This window comes from Schistocerca piceifrons, chromosome 4 (assembly GCF_021461385.2).
Source record: "Schistocerca piceifrons isolate TAMUIC-IGC-003096 chromosome 4, iqSchPice1.1, whole genome shotgun sequence".
Classification (NCBI taxonomy): domain Eukaryota; kingdom Metazoa; phylum Arthropoda; class Insecta; order Orthoptera; family Acrididae; genus Schistocerca; species Schistocerca piceifrons.
This window is the reverse complement of record NC_060141.1, coordinates 354,482,766-354,508,139: the sequence shown is the minus strand read 5'-3', so window position 1 is coordinate 354,508,139 and position 25,374 is coordinate 354,482,766. Positions and strand designations below refer to the sequence as shown.

Here is a 25,374-nt window from a genome sequence, read left to right as displayed (position 1 = left end):
TGTATGTGCAGCGTTTTTCAGATAGTATTTCGTTATAGAAAACCGCATCAACCGCGAAAAATCTGCCGATGCTATTAATACTGTCTGTTACGTCTCTGATACAGGGTGTCCCAGAAGGAATAGTCAAAATTCATGGATGTGACAAGAACGATTATTCAGAGCAAAAACTACTGGTAAACATGGGCTATACAACGCAAAATACATACCTTAAGAGCTAAGAGCACTTTTTCATTTTCAGTATTGTGAAACAAATATCTTTTTACGAGGAGCTCTTTGCTTTCCATATTTTGAGGGGTGGTAGTATGGGCAGTACGCACCAATACAAGGAAATAATGTCCAGTAAACATGGGCTCTAAAGTGCATACCTTAAGAGCTATGAGTACTTGTTCATCTTTGCAATTGTGAAACATCTCTTCTACTAAACAAGAGTTTACAGCTATTACGAGTGCATTTTAAAGCCATTGCTTACCGGACATTTTTTTCTTGTTTTGGTTCTTACTACTTCCTGTCAAAATATGGAAAGCAAAGAGCCTGCAGTAGAAGAGATTTGTTTTACTGCATCTAAAATGAAGAAGTGCTCATAGATCTTAAGGTGTGCATTTCAGAGACCATGTTTACTGTACTTTTTTGCTTCGAATGATCGTTCCTTTCATGTCGCTGGATATTGACCGTTCCTCCTGAGACAAACTATAATCTGCATATAACATGAACAGCAACCGTCCTAACACACTTCTCTGGAGCATGTCTGTGTTAGTAACCTCTATATCGGTTAATAACTTTCCATACGTCCGGCCCAGGTAGCTGAGTAGTCAGCGTGACAGAATGTCAATCCTAAGGTCCCGGGTTCGATTCCCGGCTGGATCGGAGATTTTCTCCGCTCAGGGACTGGGTGTTGTGTTGTCCTAATCATCATCATTTCATCCCCATCGACGCGCAGGTCGCCGAAGTGGCGTCAACTCGAAAGACCTGCACCAGGTGAACGGTCTACCCGACGGGAGGCCCTAGCCACACGACATTTCATCACTTTCCATACGAAATAAAACGCTTCTTACTCCATGCCAAGAAATCCTCAGTGCGATCACAAGTTTCGTTTTTTACTACATAACCGTACTTTAATTAATTAATAATACTTTGATTGGTGCTGAGTCACAGCCCCGGGTCTACTATATTTCCGAATCGGGTCAAAAATTTGATAGTGGTGCCCCCCTGCAGTGTTTGCGATAGGACGTCAAAAATTTAAAAAAAGTCGATATTTCAAAAATATGTTCATTTTATAGCGCTCAGCTTTCTGAAGGGCATGATATATAAAACATATATGTTCGAGGAAATGTAAGAAATGTTATTCGGTCTTAAGTGTGCCAGAGTGCAGTGCCACGCCCCTTCACACAGTATTCTTGTATCGCACTTCATTGTATTTCGTTCTGTGGAATTGAAAGGTGTATGCTTACATCACATCTATATTCAAGGACAGTGGAAATTAAAATATCCTGTGGCGCTTCTCCTGCTCCCAGTCGGCAGATTTGACATCCTACCCCCTTAAAAAAAACTCACAATCGGTACTGGGTGGGATTAGTTGTGACCAGGAGAATAAGACCTCTTCAGAAAATTTGAACTATTTATTGCCTATTAGCTAATAACTTTCACTTTTGTGTGACGCAAAATTAAATATAGGAAACACAAAACTAGTAAAGACAAGAGACAAGCAAGATAGTACACATTTCTTCAATCCTTAGGTCCCAGCATTTTTTTCATCTCTACTCTTGCTACAGCTTTACATGGTGTGCTTTTCTTCCTGCGAAGGAATCTATCACGTCAAAGGTTTTGCTATATGAAAAATCAGAATGTCGTCTAAAACTGAAAAAGCTGTTAATACGGATAGTAACTGGTGTGGTTTGTCGATGTGATTACGTCTATTTTGTCACAGACTGCTAGATAAAACGGGACAGGCCTATCCAGTACTGCAGCACACGCCAAATAAGCGAGACTGTTTTGGACAAATGGTGATTTTACGTACCTCGTTTACATAAATAACGCGACAGAGCGTAATTTACGAAGTACCAATCAAATGCCTATTAGGCCTACTACAAGCAGAAAGTTTTGTATTAGGAAATAGTTTCACATTTCATTCATACGCTCCAGTTTCTCAAGCGTGAGATCGAAAACTAATAGTACGATATTTTTACATAAATTTGGAATCGTCATATTCCTCCTTATAATTGTGATGTCCCTGTTTTTTCTCCTTCCTCGTTCTAACAAACGATCTTGTCATCACTAATTCTGTACCTATTCCTGCCATTGTCAAAACTTGTCCTCCACTTAACTTCACCAAATGCCAGGATCGCAGGTACAGTTATCCCGCGTTTATTATCCGGTTAGGTGTTATTGCGTTTTCCACGCGATTCTGAGAATAGAACTTGAAGCGGGGACTGTGCTACTGCTAGTGCAGCGATCTGGCAAATTATTTTCTTTCTTCCTGGATACACCGAGAAGATAACATGTAATCTTTCTTATCTGTTATTCCTGTTAGTCGTCTATTTCCATTCTGGTAATTTGAATCTACAGATTTCCCTAATAATTATAACAACGCTGATCATTCGTACACACAATCAACCACATAAACAAACAGCAATTGGCTTTCACCCGTTCAGGTTTATTCGACTCAGCACATACACCCCCGTCCTAATTTGCCTGCAGGAAAGTGTTTTATTTCTAGATACGACGGGGATTCCCCTGTCAGAGACATCACGTACACTATGGGCACATTCAAAAATCAACTTATGATTCATTCAGAAATCAACTTAGAATGCGTTCAAAAACCAACTGGGATGCGTTTCAAAATCATATGAATACTCGATATACCAACATGCGCTGGATGCTAGGCGCTTTCTGAAACAAGTTTTTTTCCTTCAAGAATATGAATTTGGCGAACCCCGAAAATGCCGTCCGGGACAGATACCCCGGTTTGCCCTCTCCCCCCCCCCCCCCCCCTCTTAGATCTGGGCCTGCTCAGTCTAAAGGTAGGGCAGGGCCTTACGATTAAGGCAATAACCTTGAACGTGGTCTACTCACAGGAATCGAAGAACCACGACACTCCGTCCCACTGGCTGGCAACGCACACGGACGCCGTCTGGAGAACCAACAATAGTGAGAACATCCACGGCGACGCCATTGTCATTCAACACTATATAGTTCAGGTCACTACGTTATCCACACATTGTCGAAGAATCACCGACAACAGCGTTCCTGCGGAAAGAGACAAATCTTCATCCGTTCTTTGGGCAATGGAAGATATCACACGAGCTCTCGCGATCGCGGCAGCCAGCGGTCGGAAGTCGAGGGAGGTAGGTACGTGATGCAGCGATCGAGCAAACGTCCGTCCGCGGCGGAGGCCCGAGCGGCACTGCGGTGGGGAGGGCAGAGCCCCAGTCGCGCGCCTCTCGCTGCCCGCTGCTCCACGGCGGCGATGCGCGGAAACAAAAAACGGGGCACGCGCTGCCTGCTACCTGTGGCTGCGGATGCGGCGCCCGGCGATCGGTAATTTCTGTCAGTGGCTGCCCGCGCGGAACGGGCCGGCGCGACTCTGCGGTAGCGGCCTGTAAGGTCCCGCCGCTGAGTGGCCTTCCGCTCGTAATTGTTGTGGTCCGCTGTTGCTTTCTGGAAAAAAAGAATCTGTAGCGGGTTTGTAATGACGACCGTCGTGTACACACTTTGTAGCCGTTCTTCCTGGTTTTTCTATTCTGTATATGCCCGTAACTCTTTCTCCTGAATGGTCACAGAGCGAATCGGAGGACTATAGCTCCATTTCCGACATTGCCAGGGATTGTTATTTCCTTGGTGGGAAGACTGGAACGAGTTGCAATCAGTGACGTAAGGCCAGTTGAGGAGCTCCTGGAACAGTGGTTGCCAATCTTTCTTAGACCCTTGAGTGCGGTTAGACACTAGCTAGTATTGCCGCCTTTCCCCACCCCTCCCTCCTCCCCACGACGTATGTTGCCCCCACACCATATTATCACCAACTTTGGCAACTAACTAGACTGTAGAATGAAAGACTTTTCTTGGAAAACCTTTGTTTTTAAATCATGAAAGATGAATGATATTTGCTTTCGAGTGTGTGTGCTAGAATGAAAGACGAAGGAATTCATGGTGCATCGCAAATGCTACTCACAGCTCCTTCTCGGATAAGAAAGCTAATTATCCACAGTAGAGCACTTGTTACAAAACACACTTCCTCTACATTATTCCACTGCATTGCTTGACAAGCACACTGCAACCCTATTTACACCGAAGCGCCAAAGAAACTGCGTATTCAAATACAGAGATATGTAAACGGGCAGAATATGGCGCTGCGGTCGTCAACGCGTATATAAGACAACAAGTGTCTGGCGCAGTTGTTAGATGGGTTACTGCTGTTACAATGGCACATTATCGAGAGTTAAGTGCGTTTGAACGCGGTGTTATAGTCGGTGCACGAGCGATGGGACACTGCATCTCCGACGTAGCGATGAAGTGGGGATTTTCCCGTATGACCATTTCACAAGTGGACCGTGACTATCACGAATACGGTAAAACACCTAATCTTCGACGTCGCTGCGGCCTGAGAAAGATCCTGCAAGAACGGGGCCAACGACGACTGAAGAGAACCACTCAAGGTGACAGAAGTGCAACCCTTCCGCAAATTGCTGCGGATTTCAAAGCTGGGCCGTCAACCAGTGTCAGCGTACGAACCATTCAACTACATATCAACGATATGGGCTTTCGGAGCCGAAGGCCCACTCGTGTACCCTTGATCAGTGCACGACAAAAAGCTTTATGTCTCACCTGGGCCCGTCAACACCGACATTGGACGGTTGATGACCGGGAAACACGATGCCTGGTCGAACGAGTCTCGTTTCAAATTGTGTTGAGCGGATGGAAGTTTACGGGTATGGGGGCAACCTCATGAATCCATGGACCCTGCATGTCAGCAGGGGACTCTTCACGATGTTGGAGGCCCTGTAACGGCGTGAGGCGTGTGCAGTTGGAGTGATATGGGACCCCTGATACGTCTAGATACGATTCTGACGGGTGAGGCCGGCCGCGGTGGCCGAGCGGTTCTAGGCGCTTCAGTTCGGAACCGTGCGACTGCTACGGTCGTAGGTTCGAATCCTGCCTCGGGCATGGATGTGTGTGATGTCCTTAGGTTAGTTCGGTTTAAGTAGTTCTAAGTTCTAGGAGACTGATGACCTTAGCTGTTAAGTCCCATAGTGCTCAGAGCCATTTGAACCATTTGACAGGTGACATGTACGTAAGTATCCTGTCTGATCTCCTGTATCCATTCATGTCCATTGTGCATTCCTACGGACTTGGATAATTCCACCAGGTCAATGCGACACCCCACACATCCAGAATTGCAACGGTTGGCTCCAGGAACACTCTTCTGGGTTTAAACGCTTCCGCTGGCCACCAAACTTTGCAGACATGAACATTATTGAGCTTATCTGGGATGACTTGTAACGTGCTGTTCAGAAGAGACTTCCACCCCCTTGTACTCTTACGGGCTTATGGACAGTCCTGCAGGATTCATGGTGTCAGTTCACTCCAGCACTACTTCTAACATTAGTCGAGACCATGCCACGCCGTGTTGCGGTATTTCTGCGTGCTCGCGGGATCTACACACGATATTAAGAAGGTGTTGCATTATCTTTAGCTCTTCAGTGTAAAATCAACGAAGACAAAATGTGTGCACTGTACTTACTGTTCGTAAATCACTTGAATGCTGCTCTCCTTACTTCTGAACTGGCAGAAATTGGAAGACTACAAGTTGTTAATGCATTGTGTCTGATCACATCCTACTAATAGTAAAGGTAGTAATAATAATAATAATGTGTACAGCACTACTGTAGCCCTTACGTAGTTACTTCTGTGTTGTGTTGTCAATTAATTCACTTATCTGTTGCGAGGCGAACCCGCCAGGTTAGCCGAGGGCGCTAATGCGCTGCTTCCTGGACTTTGGTATGCGCCCCCGGATCGAATTCGCCCGGCGGACTAACGGCGAGGGCCGGTGTGCCGGCCAGCCTGGATATAGTTTTTAGGCGGTTTTCCAAATCCCCCTAGGTGAATACCGGGCTGGTCTCCACGTCTCGCCTCAGTTACATAACCCACAGACATTTGAAAACGTTCGCATTATATCGTGGCTTACACTAGATGCAGACAGCTGGGGTACACTAATTCCGTCCCAGGAAGGGGGAGGGGGTACGGGGTGGCGACAGGAAAGGCATCCGGCCACCCTTTGACACTAAGATCGCCAAATCCATAGTAACAGGGCCGACCCGGCGTTGCAGTGGGACACAGGCCCACGGAAATGATGATTTGTTGCTAAGCGAGTAATGAAGCAATTTATGGACTGCTACAGGTATTATCTACAACTTGGAGAAGATATTTTGCTTATATATTTAGTATTTTTTGAATATGTCTCACATTTATCATCACTGATGTACGGGACAATGTACAACATACGTGTGTAGTGGGTGAACTGGGTGAGGAACCTGTAACCTCAATCGCATTAATGCTACAAATTGAGAAAAAGTAATTATTAATAATGTTATAGGCCCTAATCAGTATTAGACTGTTGCAAAGCTGTGGTAATAGTAAAGATCATTTGAAATAATTTAGTTTCGAGACTGAAACATAATTGAATCATTTAGTTTCTATCTTTCAGAAACTTTCATTTTACCCCTCTCTGTTCCACAATGTGAAGTAACGTCTCCAAGGGTCAGAAAGCTGGCAAATGATAGTAGAAGGCGTTGGGGCATCATACAGCCTCCACAGTCACATTGTAGATTTTTTTTCCATGTCTACATCTATACCAGCAAGCTATACTACATAGTGTCAAAGAAGGTACTTCAGGTACCATTAGCATTGTCCCGCTGCCCTTAAACTTTAGTGATGACTGTCGAAAAAAAATATGTGGGTTTTCGGGCCACTCCAGTGTGAGTGAGGCGAAACATTTATGTGTCTTTACTATCACACACCCGATATTCGATAGCAGAAAATATATGAGGGTTGGAACTTCAATAGTGGCAGCTGTATATTTACAGCTCGTACAAAATAGATACGTGGTTCAAAGATTTACTAACCTTTAAAGTAGTCACCAGCATTGTGTATAGCCCGTTGCCAGCGATGTAGAAGTCGTAGGATACTCTTAGCAGTGCCAGTTGTGTTGACAATTCGAGCTGCGCGGTCTATTGCCCGACGAATATGCAGCAGTTCTGAAGCGAATGCCATGAAGTGGTTCCTTCAGTTTAGAAATCTAGTTGGACTCATGAGGGCTTAATTCAGGGGAGTGCAGTATGTGGTATAGAACTTAGCAGCCCCATCAGTCAAACAAATCAGTAACAGCTTGCAATGTACGTGCTTGAGCATTGTCCTGCAAAATGATGGTCAGGTCCTGCAGAAAGTGTCATCACTTCTGTCTCTATGCTGTTCATTTTTGGAACAAAACCTACGACCCGAAAACCAGAAGTAAGGAGGAAGCATTAGAGCCATCTGGGGTTTGTACTGAATGTTTCAGGCAGTTCTGATGGCGAAGATGACAATGATTACCATGATCGGTTTGATGGTGCGTTGAAATCAGTACCTAACATAATGAGCGGTGCTGCACCTGTAAAGAAGTAGGCAAAGACGAAAAACTGTGGTACAGATGTGTTGGAGGCTCTGCTTGGAATAATGTTGTATATAATGGAAAAGACACCTCAAGACTATGTTTGTGATGACTGTTCATCCCAGAAACGAGCATTGTACAAATTGTTGCAATATGAAAATGAAAGTGATTACACGTTACATGTTACTATATAAATACATTTCAGTAATATAAGTTTCCTTCTCAAGCCTACAATTTCCCACCTACTGCGGGTGTATTTCCGATGGGTTGGGGAATCGGGAGCAATTGCTTCTGCAAATTTTGAATTAAAAAACTTAAATTGATTTAATACAGTAAAAGAAGAAAAACTGCGCCAACTTTATATACGTACGATTTTAGTTTACTTAATACGAATATGTCAAAATAGATTTTGCTTTAAGTGTACACTATTTCACCACCTCCCTTCGACATAGAACCAGCTGTTAAGTGAATTACTTTTGTTTTAAAAAACAATTTCGGACTTTCACATCATCTTACGCTAAAAAAAGCTTTACGGCTGTTACACATGCCTAAATCCTCCTTTCCAAACATATTTATCATATATTGTTGACGTAAAATGACACAATAAATGTGTTTGCAAATCATGATGTGGATCCCACTACACCGTGACGATTCTTTTGCAGCTAAAGATGATGTGAAAGTCCGAAACTTGTAAAACAAAATCACTGCAATCCATCTAGCATCTGTCGGTGTGTCTATGAAGTGCTAGTCTCACCCATAATTATGGTCTTCTGCTTATGTCTCCTGAGTAAACAATTTTCCGAGGCAATGACCGAACATAGCGCCTGTTCCTGATTTTCCGGCTGCGATCTGGGGCGGATGGAACGATTTACGAGGCTCTACTCCCGAACGTTCCTTTACATAGTCGAGATACACAGGGTATCGGAATGCGAAGAAGCCCCAGCTTGCTGGAGCACGGGCGGGAGCGAAGGTAACGGGACGGGCAGGCTTTCGGCTCAGCAGGATGACAGGTGAGTTGTAAATCACGCCCCGGCGCGGGAAAACATCTCTTGTTTCCCTCGGGCACCTCCTGGGCACGCCTCGGCTCAGCGAGAAACTCCGCGGCCCTGCAGCGTCACACCGAAGCGCAAGCAGCCTTCCCCGTGCACGAAGTCACCAAAGTGGTAAACTGAACTGACGAATTCTGGTCGTGCATTTCGCTACATACTTATGGTTGTAATCTGATTTGATCCATTATAAATGGTTCTGAAAGCCCGCGACTTTGAAAACAATGGGTTTGTTTATAAATAACTCATCTGCTACCAGGCACGATTTTCTTTATTTTATTTTATTTTATTATTTAACAGCGACGAACCTTGCCTAAAGAAAGTTGAATTTTATGGGAGATATGTAGATGACACACTACTGTTGGTGAAAAGTGATACACAGACATTCTAAATTGCTTCAATAATCTACATGAGAAAATCAAATTTACAGTGAAACATGAGCAAAATAAAAATATCAACTTTCTGGACCTAAATATTACAAGACGCAACAACACATGCACATTTAGAATTCATAGGAAAAACACAATGACTGACACCACAATCCCTGCAACCTCATGTCACCCAAATATCGATAAACAGTCAGCATACAGATCAGTGCTACATAGGGCAACTAAAATACCATTGAACCAAGAAAACATGCAACAAGAAATAAACACAGTGAAAAAGATTGCAGTTGCCAATGGTGACAATGCTTCCATGGTTGACATAATCCTAGAAAAAGTGAAGAAAGACCCCAGGTACAAACTGCACCACAAAAGAAAAAGACAAAAACAAATGTATAACTAGTATCCCACACATTGTCAATGTATCACAGAAGATTGCAAATATGTTCAAAAATCACAAAGTAAAAATTGTGTTTTCTACATCTAATAAACTACAACAAAAACTAATACATAATATGAAGTGTAAGCATGAGCCATACTCAGACTCTGGAATTTACAAGGTAACATGCCAGGAATGCTCCATGTTTACCTAGGACAAACAGGCCGAAATTTCAACACCAGGTACACAGAGCACATAAAAGCCTTCACACACAACAGACACACTACATCAGCCATAGCAACACATATACATAATACAGGACAACCATTTGGAAAAATAGAGCAAAATGTCAAAGTTCTCTACCGACTAAATAAAGGACATAAAATGGATTTGCTAGAAGAACTGGAGATGTGTTCACATTACAGAAAATATGAAGATAAAATATTAAACGAAAAACTTGAAAGTGAATCAGTGAATTTCTTCAGATGTTTCGATACTATACTTAAATAAAAATAGTAACACATAGAAATAAGCACAATTGTGAAATAGATATAAGTAAATTATGATCCAAATTGTTAAGGTAAATAACCTCTGTACAAAAGCATATCATACTCTGTGGAAGACCTATAATGTCATCGCTGTTGACTACTTGAGGAACATCTGTGCAACTTTTTTGTTTATCTAAAAAGTTTTCGATGTTTAAAAGTGTACAACAAGTTGTGTGTGATGTTTAGTGTGTGTGAGACTCTGCACAAATGGACCATAAGGAAACTGTAAGTACAAATTCTTCTAAATTTCGCCACTAACTTAACAGACAGATCGACAACCAACTAAAAATCGCGTGTTTTCTTGTATATTGCAGTAAAGTCAACGAAATGAAGTAGACTGTCACATATGGACAACATGACATAGAAATGGTATAACAAACACAAAAAACGCTCTTGAAAATGGGAATCACTTCCCGAAACGCGTCGTTCGAAAAATAAAATAAAGAAAATCGTGACTGGTAGCAGATGAGTTATTTATAAACACACCTTATGGTTATACGTGAGGACGCAGCTAAGGAGATGTATCTTGCAAAATGGCGAAAGATAAGATAAATTGCAGTGTCCCATCGACATGGATACTGAATTCAGTTGGACAAGAATGACAAAATAAATCGCCCATGGTCATTATGGAACTAGTGTTGTATTATACGTAAGGAAATCATGGCACATCCAAACGTATATGGCAAGATTGAGATTTGAGCCCCGGTACTTCTCGAGTTCCTGTAGCTACGGCTGCAACATCGTGATCGTAACGGGATATGTGCAACTATAGTGTGTTATTAGGTCATTATTGAACGTTGGTGAATGTTGTGTACCATCATCTCTCTTTGTTTACATAGTTACTCGGATTGGATAAATACAGAAAAGGAAGTGAGCACGTACTTTTCAAAGCAACCAAAAGCTGCAGAACCCTCCAGTGACTTACGGAAACCACGGAAAACCTTTGCCAGGTGCGAGTAGGATTTGCGCACTAAGGGTTCCGTACAAACTTAATTCCGTATACAGACACTTCATTCATTCCAGGAATCGAGAACTGACATCAATACTGGCAAGATAACGGTCCCAGAGATTCCAAGATTTTCGGGAATGTTTTAATTTCAACGATAATGTGACAAAGTCATGCAGAGACAATCTGACTAGTTCACAATGGTAAAAGACTAACCTGCGAATGTTTGTTTCGCCTACAACTTAAACGCAGTATCTACATGCAGTAACCGCTTCTGTATATCTCATGGTGGATAAATTCCGAAACGCGCCATATGAACAGTAAACTCGTTCCTTGCCTGATGCTTAACTTTTACCATTGCGACCCAGTCAGCCTGAATGCAGAACGACCGATCGTTTTAATTTCTAGTTTGAAATCGGGTGACAAATGACAAAGGAAAAATTTTTTCGTGTGATATAATTACAAATTAATAATTTTCGGATTTTTTTCCTTTACTTGTACTGTGAAACCTTACTTCTTGCCAAATTTCAACACTGTAAATCAATGGGATGTACCCTGTATGTTTTGACGAGTGTGTTTGCTAGTGTCAAATTATGTGATTTAAATGGCAGTATCTTTTGATTGCATTCACTTAGAGGCTTCAGTTATTGTACACCGCCAAGGGATCATAGACATCAGTACGTGACATAAATTTCAGCTTTGATACGTCTCCCCGTTCCTGAGAGAAAGGGCTTTTAACAGTCGGACAGACAGATAGACAGACGGACAACTAAGTGATCCTACAACGGTTTCGTTTTTGCCGACTTAGGCATGGAAGCCTCAAAACTGAATCTGGGATTTCAGATGGCGATTCAAACTCGGTTTCTCATGAATGCAAGATAAGCGTGGTTCAAAATGGCTCTGAGCGCTATGGGACTTAACATCTATGGTCATCGGTCCCCTAGAACTTAGAACTACTTAAACCTAACTAACCTAAGGACAGCACACATCACCCAGCCATCACGAGGCAGAGAAAATCCCTGACCCCGCCGGGAATCGAACCCGGGAACCCGTGCGTGGGAAGCGAGAACGCTACCGCACGACCACGAGATGCGGGCAAGATAAGCGTGCTATGACCACTACATCACCACGTACGTAAGCCTGTAGATATTGTATTTACCTCTGTCGGAAACCTACCCAGGGCTGGTACTGCACAGCTCGAACTTTTGATGTTGTACTGTCGTAATTAACATTCCAATTGGCTTAATGCAGTCTATAGATATGTATCCGACAATGTGCGAACAAAGTGAAATGCCCAGTAATACTCATACCAGTCATGTCCACCAGAATTCTGTGAGGTACGGAGAGGGATTTATTTTGACATTTACTGTGTCACCCTGATATGTCCGCGTGTCCAGAAAAATATTACTGATTACATCCGCAGAACTTTTAGTGAGGTAACATCAAAGACGGTCAACATTCGTTAACACCTTCAGCTATCTGTTCAGGCGCTAACAGTCACTGCAGAATAACCACATTCCAGAAGTCAAGGTCATCCTCGCACATGAGTGTTATACGTGATCGAACCAAAGAGCGATTTACGAATGTACACGGGCCATCGCATTCGTACACGCTTCTGGTCACGGTACTACACACGCACATGCACACGCACACGCACACACACAAAGAGTAGCAATTACATCTACATATAAACTACACAAGACACCTTATGGCGCTTAGTCGAGGATACCATGTACTACTGCTAGTCATGTCCATTGCCGTTCCACGAGCAAATGGAGGAAAAAATGACTATCTATATGCTTTCATACAAGCTCTCACTTATCTTGTCTTGGCGGTACGTACTTGAGGTGTGCGATGCTGTTAGTGGGATAGTGCAGCAGTCTGTCGCAAATGTCTGTTCTACAAACTTTCTCAATGTTGAGTTCGTTTGCGTGGCCATCCTCCACAGCAAGCACAGAAATATTTGTTTTGTAAATAAAAAACGCCTTCTCTTGCTGAATTTTATTTTCCCAGACGCGTTTTCGTAAATTGAGCGGTACTGCAACCTTTATGTGACCAGGTGAAAGGAAACACCGATGCCAACTAAAAATAGTAAGGACCGGAAGTGATCACTTATTTACATAAAAAGCTAGACATGAACCTTTTTATAATCTACGAATAATACATATAAAAACGAAAGTGTATCACAAATGTGTCATTATAGATCCCAATGATGATGTCTTAAAATGAAAAATGGTGAAATGCGTCTGGGAAAATAAAAACAGTGCAGCAGGAGAAAACGTTCTTTTTATTTGATGAGGAGGTCCCATACTCCGAGGAGCGTAGGGGACGATGCGGGAGACCCGCACCATTTACAAAACAAATATTACTCAATAGTGTTTCGCGAAAAGAACGTCCTCTTCCCTCAGAAATTCTCGTTAGAGTTCAGAGAGCATTTTCATAATACACGTATGATGATGGAACCTATGTGTAACACATCTAGCAGCACGCTTCTGAACTGCTTTGAGACTTCCTTTTATCCCGCCTGATGGAGATCCCAAGCACTCGAGTAGTGTTCAAGATTTGGTGGCACATGTGCTCTGTAAGCGTTTACCTATAGAGATGAGCGCATTTTGCTAGAAGCCTGTCAATCCGAAGTTGACCATTCACCTTCCTTACAAATGACCTAGCATCCATTTTATGTCACTTTGCAGTTAATAGATACTTAATAGACTGTGTCAAGGAGCACACAATTAATACTGTATTCGAACATTAAACGATTGTTTTTCTTTCTGACGATTTCCGACATTGAGGGAAATTACGATGTGTAGAAGCAAACCACCTGCTGTTGAGGCGACATCCGCTAGAAATGATTTATGAAGACCGCATATGTTGCGGGCCAAATTAGCGCCGACAGCTTTTCACGGCCCAAACGTAAGAAACAATACTGGCGTAGACGTAATGAACCGGAAAGCACAGCGGTCGCTGCAAGCAAAGCCACAGGTGTGCTCCAAGGTATGAGTCACGGCAGGCAGGGAGCGAAACGTATACTAGAGAAAGCATAGAAAGTCCGCTAGCGAAGAATACATTGGACCGATCAACTGTTCGTATGGAAGATGTGGTTACAGGAGTAGAGCAAAATAAGGACGTCTTAGTGACATGCAATGCACATACTTCGTCAGATAACAATACTGGGGCGAGAGAAAACATGAACATGTTCGTCGGCGAGGAAAAAAGCGCCGACGACAGTTTGAATAACGATGAAATTTGCGAAAATCAGTTGTCAGGGATTACTAGTTGGTGTGAGCAGATCTGTACCAAGGGCTAAAGCAGTACGAATGGGAGGATTTCAAAATGGATTATGCGACCAGACAAGGAAAAAGACGGACGTCGAAAATAGAACGTGGCCCGATGCTAAGGAGGGAATGAAAATAATTAACACCGCCCAGAGTCCGTGAGTAGCAATTTGTAAAAAGGTGGCAAGTAGTGAGGAGAAGGGCACCGCGCAAAGTAAGCGAGCTGCCAATAATACTGAGACTAATAGTAAGAAAAAAATACGGTCGCATTGAGGAGAATGGAAGAAGAAAAAAATATTCAGCGTTGCTGACGAAGCATTCCTGACTAACGAATCGCCAGCAGAACAGACTGTTGTCAGTAGGCCGGAAGAAGTAGATAAAAACGATTGTTTACCCATTACTAAAGTTTAAGAATACAACACGAAATGCGAAGTACAGTTAGACGACTTTAGAGCCGATGTAAATGACAGTTCAGACGAAGAACCTGCTATCAAGGCAGAAGAATTAATAGTATTAGGAGGAAACCGTGATCATGAGTATTTAAAAGCTGACAAAAGGTCGGATGAGGAAATTTACATGTGTCCAAGAAGAGAATTTCTGCTAGTGAGGCACAGTGGTCAGACATAGAAGATAGTTCGGATGAAGAATATATTGAAGTAATAGAAATCGAGCCGGCCGAAGTGGCCGTGCGGTTAAAGGCGCTGCAGTCTGGAACCGCAAGACCGCTACGGTCGCAGGTTCGAATCCTGCCTCGGGCATGGACGTTTGTGATGTCCTTAGGTTAGTTAGGTTTAACTAGTTCTAAGTTCTAGGGGACTGATGACCTCAGAAGTTAAGTCCCATAGTGCTCAGAGCCATTTTTTGAATAGAAATCGAGGACGGCTTGACAAAATGTAGTTTTGCACCACCACACGAAGCAAGTTCAAAACGAGAACCGGAGAAAAAGACAGAACCAAGAAAGAAAGAACCACCGGACGATGTTATATACTATCAAAAACGGACTGAAGTCGCGAAACCATTTGAAACCCCGGAACCAAAAAAGGCGCCAGATATAGTAAAAGGATATGTAGACGACATCCCTTGGGATGAAATTAGACCTGTTTAAGATCTGTTATGGTATTAGGAAAATTCAGTTATTCTTTGTACAGTAGCACATACTGCTATCATAATTAGAGGGTGTGAGGCAAGTTTATTCGAAAAGTTTAGAATATTTATCATGACCCGTTTGAAGTTCAAGGAACGCCTCACTCTGACGCATACTTTCTGGTGTACCCTAAAATCGAAGAAACCCTTAGGTATTCCTAACATAGAGGACTTGAAATCTTATGTCCATAGAACAGAATAAAAAGCAGCACTGTTTGAAAACATGTCATGATTAATATGTACTGTATTATAGCGTGTTTAATTTTTTTATAAAATGTATTTTGTTACAGATGTCGTTCAAGTCAATTCACTGGTACGTTACTTGCTAAACTGTGCCACAGAAGTTTAGTATCAAATAAACTCAACCCACCTAGCAATTTTTTTTTTGTACCATGATAGCACTGGGTACAATTTTGCGTAATTAGGCTGCGAACGTTTATTTTCACGTAATAACAGTTTACTAGGTTTCTAATAGAAACTTGGTTCGATTCCCGTTTACCTTGCTACTGCTTTCTTTCAATAGAAATCTTTAGAGAAACAAAATTAGTCCGATACCTTTCCATTGAACACAGGCAAGGTCACAAAAATCCTTTCACGGGAATAACATTATCGGCATGGTACTAATATAATAGCAGCCCATAATGTCATACTGGCTTTTCCCATTACAGGACTAGTTGTTCTGTTGGGGATAAGTGTGTTATACAGTGATGGCAGATGGCGAATTTTCGTTCGTTATCTCGTGAGAATATACACTTCTGTCTCTGGAGATAAGTAACGGAACTTCGTCACCTAACCTCATTGGCACAATCAATAACAATGAAATGAATACCCTTATCTGCATACAGGCGTTGATATAAGTCAACGGGCACAGTGGAAAATGTGTGCCCCGACCGGGACTCTAAACCAGGATCTCCTGCTTACATGGCAGACGCTCTATCCGTCTTTTTTTTTTCTTTTTTGTTCGATATAGTTCGTTGCATTTGGTCTGGGCGGACGTCACAAGACATCCGTTCAAGTTGATCGTTGATTCCTTGACTCAGTTTTTTTTATTACAGAGAGCACGCAGCCCTCTGACCGAACACGCTGAGCTACCGTGCCGGCATCCATATGAGCCACCGAGGACACAGACGATAGTGCGACTGCAGGGACTTATCTCTGACACGCCTTCCGTGAGACCCACATTCGCAACTTATAGTCTCGCACTATATTCATAGTGCACCTGCCCATCATACTCATTATTCGCGGCTTTACCGCCGATTCCGGTAAGAGTACGGGCACTGTTTGTGCATCTGCACCGAAGAAGATGGTCAAATGGCCTGTGAGCCTTAACTATATACATATATGAAGATGGTATCTGTTTTTTCGGACATGTCCGAAAGAACAGATACCATCTTCATATATATATATATATATATATATATATATATATATATATACAATCAATAACAACAAAAGCCGGCCGGTGTGGTCGAGCGGTTCTAGGCGCTACAGTCTGGAACCGCGCGACCGCTACGCTCGCAGGTTCGAATCCTGCCTCGGGCATGGATGTGTGTGGTGTCCTTAGGTTAGTTAGGTTTAAGTAGTTCTAAGTTCTAGGGGACTGATGACCTCAGAAGTTAAGTACCATAATGCTCAGAGCCATTTGAACCATTTTTTGAACAACAAAAACATGGCTCTTGTGATAAATGAAATGACAAAATAATGCACTTGTATAATTCGTGGACGGCCACCTAATGGGAGAAGGGTGATGGCAAAACTCGTGTAAAAATTGCGACTTAAACGTGATGTGATTCGTAAGCCATACCCACAACTCATCCAGTTCTATATAACATCGTAAATTTAAGTTAAATTGAATGACTGTCAAATAGCACTGATAACAGTGTTCAGTCGTGAACAAATCCCAACTATTCAGAATGTTTAGCTTTCGCAAGCAAGAGTACCCAGCACGCGTGGTACTTGATGTGACAAAGAGGGTCCGAAGCTGCGCAAAGGATAGGCCATTCTTGTTCCTCCGTCCATGGAGCGGCTTTGATACAGAGCCTAATAAAATTATCACGTCGGCGGTTCTATTCACAGGCGCACGCTCGGCCGAGTGCTGAGCCGCGAAGAAAGAACGACCGCGGCGTACAGGCTGCCTGCTGCCTTCTAAAGACATTTCCCAACAAGGGCCGGAGCGGGCCGGCGCGACGCTGTTTGAGGGTGGGCCCAGTTGGGACCCGAAGGGCTGCTCCCTGTTCAAACACGGCCGGGACGTCAGCTTATTCAGGACACGCTCGTCTCTGCAGTGGCTCATCCTCAACAGGGCCAGGTCGCAGCTGCAATAGCACTGTGTCCGAAGCACTCAGGGCCCACTTGTCCAGAGGGCGCTAATGTGGCTGAGGTAGAGACTCGCGTGTGAAGTCAGGGCCGAGCAAAAGAAGCGCCCCACCGGGACTTGCGCCAGATTTATACAGACCATGGCGCAGTTATGGCTTACTAGGACGCCATGTTATTGTAACAGGAAAGTTATTACGGACGGCTACAGTGACCTGGGAGGGAAAAGTGGCCACTGCGCATATTTTTTTTTTTTTTTTTTTTTTTTTTTTTTTTTTTTTTTTTTTTTGCCCTGAGCATAGCTGCTGCCTGGCGAGAGAAGTGGTCAAACTAGTTCTAATATACACCTCCATTGTTGTCAGTGAGCTCCATAGAAGAGGTTTGTTCGGTTTTTTTTTTAAAGACTTTTCGGATTTTTCAGTCGTCTGTTTTATTCTTCTTACCTCACTCACCGAGTGACAATTATTGAACTATATGGAGAAAACGTAAATTAGTTACAAACTACGGCGCGCACACACTTTATTCAACATGTAAACGTCACTACTGGTGGAAATTCTTCCAATCCATATGTGGCATACAGCAAACCAGTATTGGTTAAAAACAGTCTTGGTTGCAATTTTTTTAAATTTTTTTTTCAACTACGCGTTTCGCCTTTTTAGGCATCTTCAGGTTGATCTTAATTTGGTATTTCTTAAAACGATCCTTTAGACAGTGTAGCCAAAAGACATCGTCGAATACATCATTCTCTTACTCGCTCCTGTGAACGGGAATGCGTTATGCAGGTCTTGGAGTCACTCGCGTCCATCTAGAAAAGTGGTTACTGAGTTTAACGAATGCGATGTTGGCCTGATGTATTCGACGATGTCCTTTGGCTACACTGTCTAAAGGATCGTTTTAAGAAATACCAAATTAAGATCAACCTGAAGATGCCTAACTAGGCGAAACGCGTAGTTGAAAAAAAATAAAAAAATATAAAATTGCAACCAAGACTGTTTTTAACCAATACTGTCACTACAGATATTCAGATTTAGATTATGTCATGTTTGATATGCCTACCATAATTGGCGATGATGTGGCGCAGACGAATAGCGAAATTCTGCACGACTTGCTGAAGTGACGGAACACTGATGTTGTCGATGACCTCCTGAATGGCTGTTTTCAGCTCAGTAGTGGTTTTGAGGTTATTGCTGTACATCTTGTTTTTAACACAGCCCCACAAAAAGGTGTCGCATGTGTCAGATCCGGAGAATATGGCGGCCAATCGAGGCCCATGCCAGTTGCCTTTGGATACCCCAGAGCCAGAATTTCATCCCCAAAGTGCTCCTCAGGACGTCAAACACTCTTCTGCTTTGATGGGGTCGACCTCTGTCTTGCATGAACCACATCTTGTCGAAATCAGGGTCACTTTGGATAATGGGGGTGAAATCATCTTCCAAAACCTTCACGTACCGTTCGGTAGCCACCGTTCCATGAGGGAATATCGCACCGATTATTCCATGACTGAACATTGCACTCCACACGGTCGCCCGTTGAGGGTGAAGAGATTTCTCGATCGCGAAATGCGGATTCTCAGTCCTCCAAATGCCCCAATTTTGCTTATTGACGAACCCATCCAAATGAAAGTGGGCTTCGCCGCTAAACCAAACCACGCAAGCGGATACTAGTTCCCACCATGCCCCGCGGTCATCCGTGCACTTTGAAAGTCATAACGCAAACCGTTCAGAAGTTATGACGATTTTATTTCATACAACTCAGTAATTGTCACGCTGTATATGTAGAATAATACTTTTTTCAATATCAGTGTTGAAACAAATGTTTCTTTCGGTTCGATTCTTTCATCTGTGAACGGCTAACGCTGACGTGGCGTTCGATCAGGAAAAGTGTCCACACTACTTGTCGAGAAAACTGGCCAAGGTGTTTACCCCAACAAGACTTAGTTACTTCCATATATAGGGTGTCCCAGGAGGAATCATCAGCGTTGAAGCATGTGACAGGAACGAGCATTCGAAGCGAAAATGTATAGTGTACATTGATTTTAAAAGACATCCGTTAACAGCTTTGAGCACTCCTTTATCTTTGATTCTGTGAAATAAATCCCTTCTACTTCAAGATCTTTGCTTTCCCTTTTGAGACATAGTAGTACGGATCAAAACAAGAAAAAAAATCGAGTAAAAGTGGGCTCTGGAGTCCATAATTTAAGAGCCATGAGCAGTTGTTCATTTCTGCTTCTGTGAAATACATCTCTTCTTCTGAACAAGTGCTCATAGCTCTTAAAGTATGGATTTTAGAGCTGTTTTTCATTTAGCCCATACCATTTCCTCCAAAAATACGGAAAGCCAAGAGCTTGTAGAAGAGATTTGTTTCACAGTATCGACGATGAAGAAGTACTCGCGGCTCTAACGGTATGCATTTTATGGTTCATGTTTATTAGACTTTTTCCTTCGAATGATCGTTTCTGTCCTATTCCTGAATACGCACAATTCCTCCTGTGACACGCTTTATCACGCGTAATACTGCAGACCATGTTGGCTTCTAAACCCTCACATATACTAAGTTATCGTCTGTCATTCTATTCCTTTGTAAAGATTTTGAATTAATTTATATCATTTAAAGCTGTCCCTGTGCTCTTCTATTGGGACTAACAAAAAATCCGATAGAAAACGGACTGCTGCATCCGTTTGGTATTGTTTCAGAACCAGGACACCAAGATGTCTAGAAAATACGAGCTGGTTGCAGGTGATGCTCCAAAAACGAACAGTAATACTGTGCATTGACGGTTTTTGCGACAGAAGCGGCGACACTTTCTGCGCAGCCCACCCATCATTTTGCACGACAATGCGCGGGCGTATACAATGGAAGCTGTGGCTGCTCTGTTCGGTCGATGGGACAGGGAAGTAATGTACAATCCACCATACTCCCTGGACTGAAGTCCTTGTGACTTTGACTTGATTCCGAAGATGAACGAACAACTTCGTGGCATTCGCATCAGAACTGTTCCAGAGATTTGACAAGCAGTAGACCGCTCCATTCGCACCTTCAACAGAACAGGCTCTGCTAGCGGTATACTACGCCTTCCACATCGCTGGCAACTGGTTCTGCACAACGCTGGCCACTACTTTGAAGGACAGTAACAGGTGCAAACATGTAACTCTTTTGTATCGGTTGTGAATAAATTGTTGTCTCTATTTAAGTTCCAACCCTCGTTAAAGGTTTAGAGGTGCAAAGCGAGATAGAAAGTAAGCCTCAAGTAAGGTTGGTTGTAGGGCAGGGAGTGGTCGACTTCAGTCTATTGGCAGAATTCTAGGAAAGTGTTGCTCATGCCCGAGGTGTGTGAGAAACGTAATGAGACTGACAACACTGCGATCTGACAACGCAGTGTTGTTCTGCTTATGTAGACCAGTATGTTCATCTCTTCTAGGTGCTCAGTTCGAGTTTCAGCTCCGTAGTACAGACACCACGCGATTTTTGAGAGCGCCATCAATGAAGTTGCACTTCTGTTGTTTGCTACGAAAATGGAACAGCGGAATTCAGAACAACGTATTAATCTTGGGGAATCCACGAGTGTGACTTTTGAAAAGTTGAAATAGGCCTATGGGGCACATTCCTGATCAAGAGCACAAGCTTTTCTCTGGCACAAATCAGTTTTGGAAGGCCGAGAACACGTTGAACAAGAACTCCGTTCAGGGAGACATTGAACTTCAAAAAACGACAAAACATCGAATTTGTGCGTGTTCCTGTGAGATCAGACCGACATTTGACAATCAGGATAAAATGGAAATGCTGTGTGGCTAGGGCCTCCTGTCGGGTAGCCGTTCGCCTGGTGCAAGTGTTTCGAGTTGACGCCACTTCGGCGATTTGCGTGTCGATGGGGATGAAATGATGATGATAAGAACTACACAACACCCAGTCCCTGAGCGGAGAAAATCTCCGACCCAGCTGGGAATCAAACCCGGGCTGTTAGGGATGACATTCCGTCGCACTGACCACTCAGCTACCAGGGGCGGACGACAATCAAGATGATGAGTGACCTATTAAACACTTTCACCGTACATCAAATTTAGACCAGTGATTTGCACATGATAAATGTTTGTGCCAAAATGGTGCCGAAAAGCCTCAGAACTGAGCAGAAGGGCGATCGAAGGAATGTGTGGTTCGATCTTCTTGAGAGGATTACCAATGACCACGAATGGTTCAGTCGTGTGATCACAAGTGATGAATCCTGGGTACATCACCCGTATGACACTGAAAGTAAAGCGGCAAAGTCAGAAGTGGCACACTACACATCTCGTCGACCGAAAAAACTTCGAATGAGCAAATCAAAAATAAGGACAACACTGATTTCATTTCTTAATATGTAACACCCCACACGTCACTTACCTGGTTTTGGCGTGTGTTCACCCCTGCTAATTGACTAACAGATCAACAGAGAGTGCAAAACTGCCGCAATATCGGATAACGCAAAAAAAGTAATAAGGCACTGTGACTCCTGGTTGAACTGCGGTGGCAGTGTTGACATTAATTGATTCAGAATTGATCCCTTTTAATTAAAAAGGGGTGCACATTGATGTTATATTCAGCCTTTGAACACCAGTGCAAATGTTGAACATAAAATTAATTATGCAAGTGACTTGGGATTTCAACTACTTGATTGAAAACAGATGCAGTCGATTAGCACGAATTTATTTTAACTCACGACCTTCAATCATCACATTACATGACTCTCCTAACAGGCAGTGGTAATAAATTGCGTTTACATGGAGTAAAGCGTGATAAATCAAAATTAATTCCTATCGACTGATCCAGGCGTAATGCGAAGTGCGAGGAGAAATCTGCAATACACGGCCCATGAAACCTTTGTGGAAACTTTGCCTACATGATCCAACAAATTAACCAGTGGCCTAACTCAAGCCGGAGCGGGCGCAATATCTCAGAATTCAGCGGGGCTGGGTGGCATCGTTGTGCGGACGTCGGCCAGCCTTGTGGTGCTGCAAGGCTATGCTCATCTATTCACTCCTAGCTGTCTTGCTTAGTACATAGCTGAGTGAAAACTTTCTATCTCCAAGCTCAATCATTCCGTTTGCTAAGTCATAAACTGCAGAGATGCTCACTCTCTCTCAGGCAAGCTGAGTAAAGAACGCCACGTCCGAACTCTAGGCAAGCTGGGAACGGAAGACCTTTACGGAGACTCCTGCCAGTCCGCTCTTCGCCTCAGTTTCCCCTCCAGCAAAATCACTTACGCCAATTGCAGCGCAAGTTGCATTAATTATGCGCCACTTCCAAGCACCGACCAATGTCAATGAACAAATTCCCACAAAATTTCCCTTCCTCTCAACTTCTGCTATTTAGCTCCTCCCAGGCCACCCACCAAGGTTAGCATCTGCATAAAACACCAACTCCCAGGAGAGTACTTCAAATTCCTTGGTCCTACATTCCCATCGTAGGCCGGCGTATTTCATTCTGCCGCTCTTCACCTGATTTATTTCAGACTCAGCGGACCGTGAATTCAGCGTGAAGTTGCTACAGTCACGAACACACACATTTCGGCCTCTGTTGACCGCTCCACCATTGCTTTGCACGGCTTTCTCGCATGTTTCACTGAAAACGGGACGACAGACCTTTATCAATGGGCGTACAAGTTCTCTGTCTGCTTCCCGGTACACAAGCATGGGGTCAACAACCCCATCACTGTCACTCATCTTAAGGAAGCTGGAGGCCGCGCCCCATTACCGCTTTCTCAGAGTCTGAGATGCCCTAAGCTGCCTATTGTCGCTTCCCTTCGCTGGTCCCCATCCATGGGCCGCCGCCCGGCCGCGGTCAACTCTGAATACTTCCCTGGGATAAACTAGCCTCCAGTATATCGACGCATTTCCACAAAGTTTTCATGTCACGTGAATTACCTTAAAACCATCACCCAACATTAATTATTCCAATATGTCCATACTATACCCTCTACAAGATGCATTGTGCCTTGTCTGTCATTTTTGTTCAGCCCTACTGTTCACTGCATGTGAGTTTGGTGATCTTTAATGACTTCATGTAAGGGGCATAGTTCTTGCCACCTTACAAATAGTAGGGGTATCATGCATAAGGAATTCGTTCCTCCTGGGCGAATTATCAGCCAACTGTTTTACAAAGATGTCCTTGAAAGGCTCAGTAAAAGTTTGATTCGAGTGAGACCGTACTCTGCAACCAAGTAGATGCTGCATCATGACAACGCCCCATGTCACACGGCCATTTCCATTACGGATTTTTTTTACCTTAGACGGCATTCCTGTTGTCCCACAGGCCCCTATTCACCTGATCTGGGCCCTTGTGGCTTTTTTTCTTTACCCGAAATTAGAAAAATATCTTAAAAGGATGTCATTTTGGGAGTCTGGGCAACATTGAGAAGAATGTGACCAACATATTAGAGGCCCAACCAGTTGAAGCCTTTCAGCACTGCTACCAGGTCTGGGAACGACGACTCTTCCAGTGTATAGCTGCCGAAGGGAGCTACTTTGAACGGACGATGTTGTTGTTTGGAAAAAATAAGAACTTTGTCAGATAAAAAAATTAGTCTCATTACTTTTCTCACATACCTCATGTAAAAGAAGACCGTGTTCACAACACTTATGCGACCCATTCTTGCATTCTGCTTGAATGTTGAAGAACCCTAACACGTCTTACTAAAGGAAAACATGGAAGCAATTCAAAGTCTCTTAACACACTCTTTTTACCAGTTTCTAGCTAAAAATGTTCAATTAACATATTCGTAGATTGCGAACCTGTTAAGTTCAAAGAAATGCTTGATGTGTGTAATTATCTTCTTGGTTTCAGTTCAGTGTTAATTGGGCGGCACAATATTAATTGCTTCACTACAGAAATCCCAGGAGTCAATGTGAAAACCCGATGATACTAAATAATTTACACCGACACATAATTTGCATTTGTATTAAGGTTTATATTGTTCCAGAACATCCGTACAATACACAGCTCAAAGAAACTGACTTTACAGACATTTACTCGAACTAACTGGAAACAGCTGCCACTGTGCTGCCACTTTCGAGCTCTTAGGCTCACTGCTTAAGTAGTTTCTTAACAATACAAGTTATTTAAAAGTACGGTTTAGAAAAGTCACAGTAATTGAGTTACAATTAAAGTCGGTTGTTTCATAAGAAATGGCATTACAATTTTGAAGATAATAAACGACTGATTATAACAAATGTGATTTCTAAAATTGCTTTTCAAATTTAGTATCAAAATTCTTCTTCAGAAATGTGACTGACAATACTTGATACGAAATTATTCCTATCTCGTTAATTACAACAGGAATTTGCTACTAACATATTTTGGACTACTTTATATAATGCGGAAACAGATTTTGAGGTTCAAATTTTACATAATAATCTCGTTTTGGGCAAATGATCGAAATAACAGTTTGTTTGTGGTAGAAAGTTTTAAGCTCGTAATTACGTAATTAATTACAATGAGTCTGATTTGAGTTTTTATAGAAACATAATCTCTTGAGAGTCATCGTAACTTTCAGTGCATCAGCTAGTCATAAATCTACCCAAAACATTAATTTTCACGTTTTATGAAATAATCGAGTTTTGAAAATTAATTTACCATTTAATGACTGAACTGATTTTAGCAGTAACGTTTCTACGTGATTAATGTCTGATAGTTACACAAATGAAATAATTAGTTTTTCTGTAAATTTCGT

The 25,374-nt window shown here is 42.8% G+C and overlaps 1 protein-coding gene across 2 annotated transcripts in view; it reads right to left on the bottom strand.

Annotated features, from left to right (window-relative positions):
• Positions 1–25,374, bottom strand: part of LOC124796347 (laminin subunit gamma-1) — a 1,176,638-nt gene that overhangs the window by 342,868 nt on the left and 808,396 nt on the right. The window contains exon 1 of one of the 2 annotated variants that reach the window (XM_047260490.1): positions 3,070–3,380. The exons of the other annotated variant lie outside the window; for it this stretch is intronic. Within the exon in view, the coding sequence (XP_047116446.1) occupies positions 3,070–3,175 (106 nt within the window). The 5' untranslated portion in view covers positions 3,176–3,380. Of the gene's footprint in view, positions 1–3,069; positions 3,381–25,374 lie in introns of those variants that run through there. 2 annotated transcript variants of the gene reach the window in all.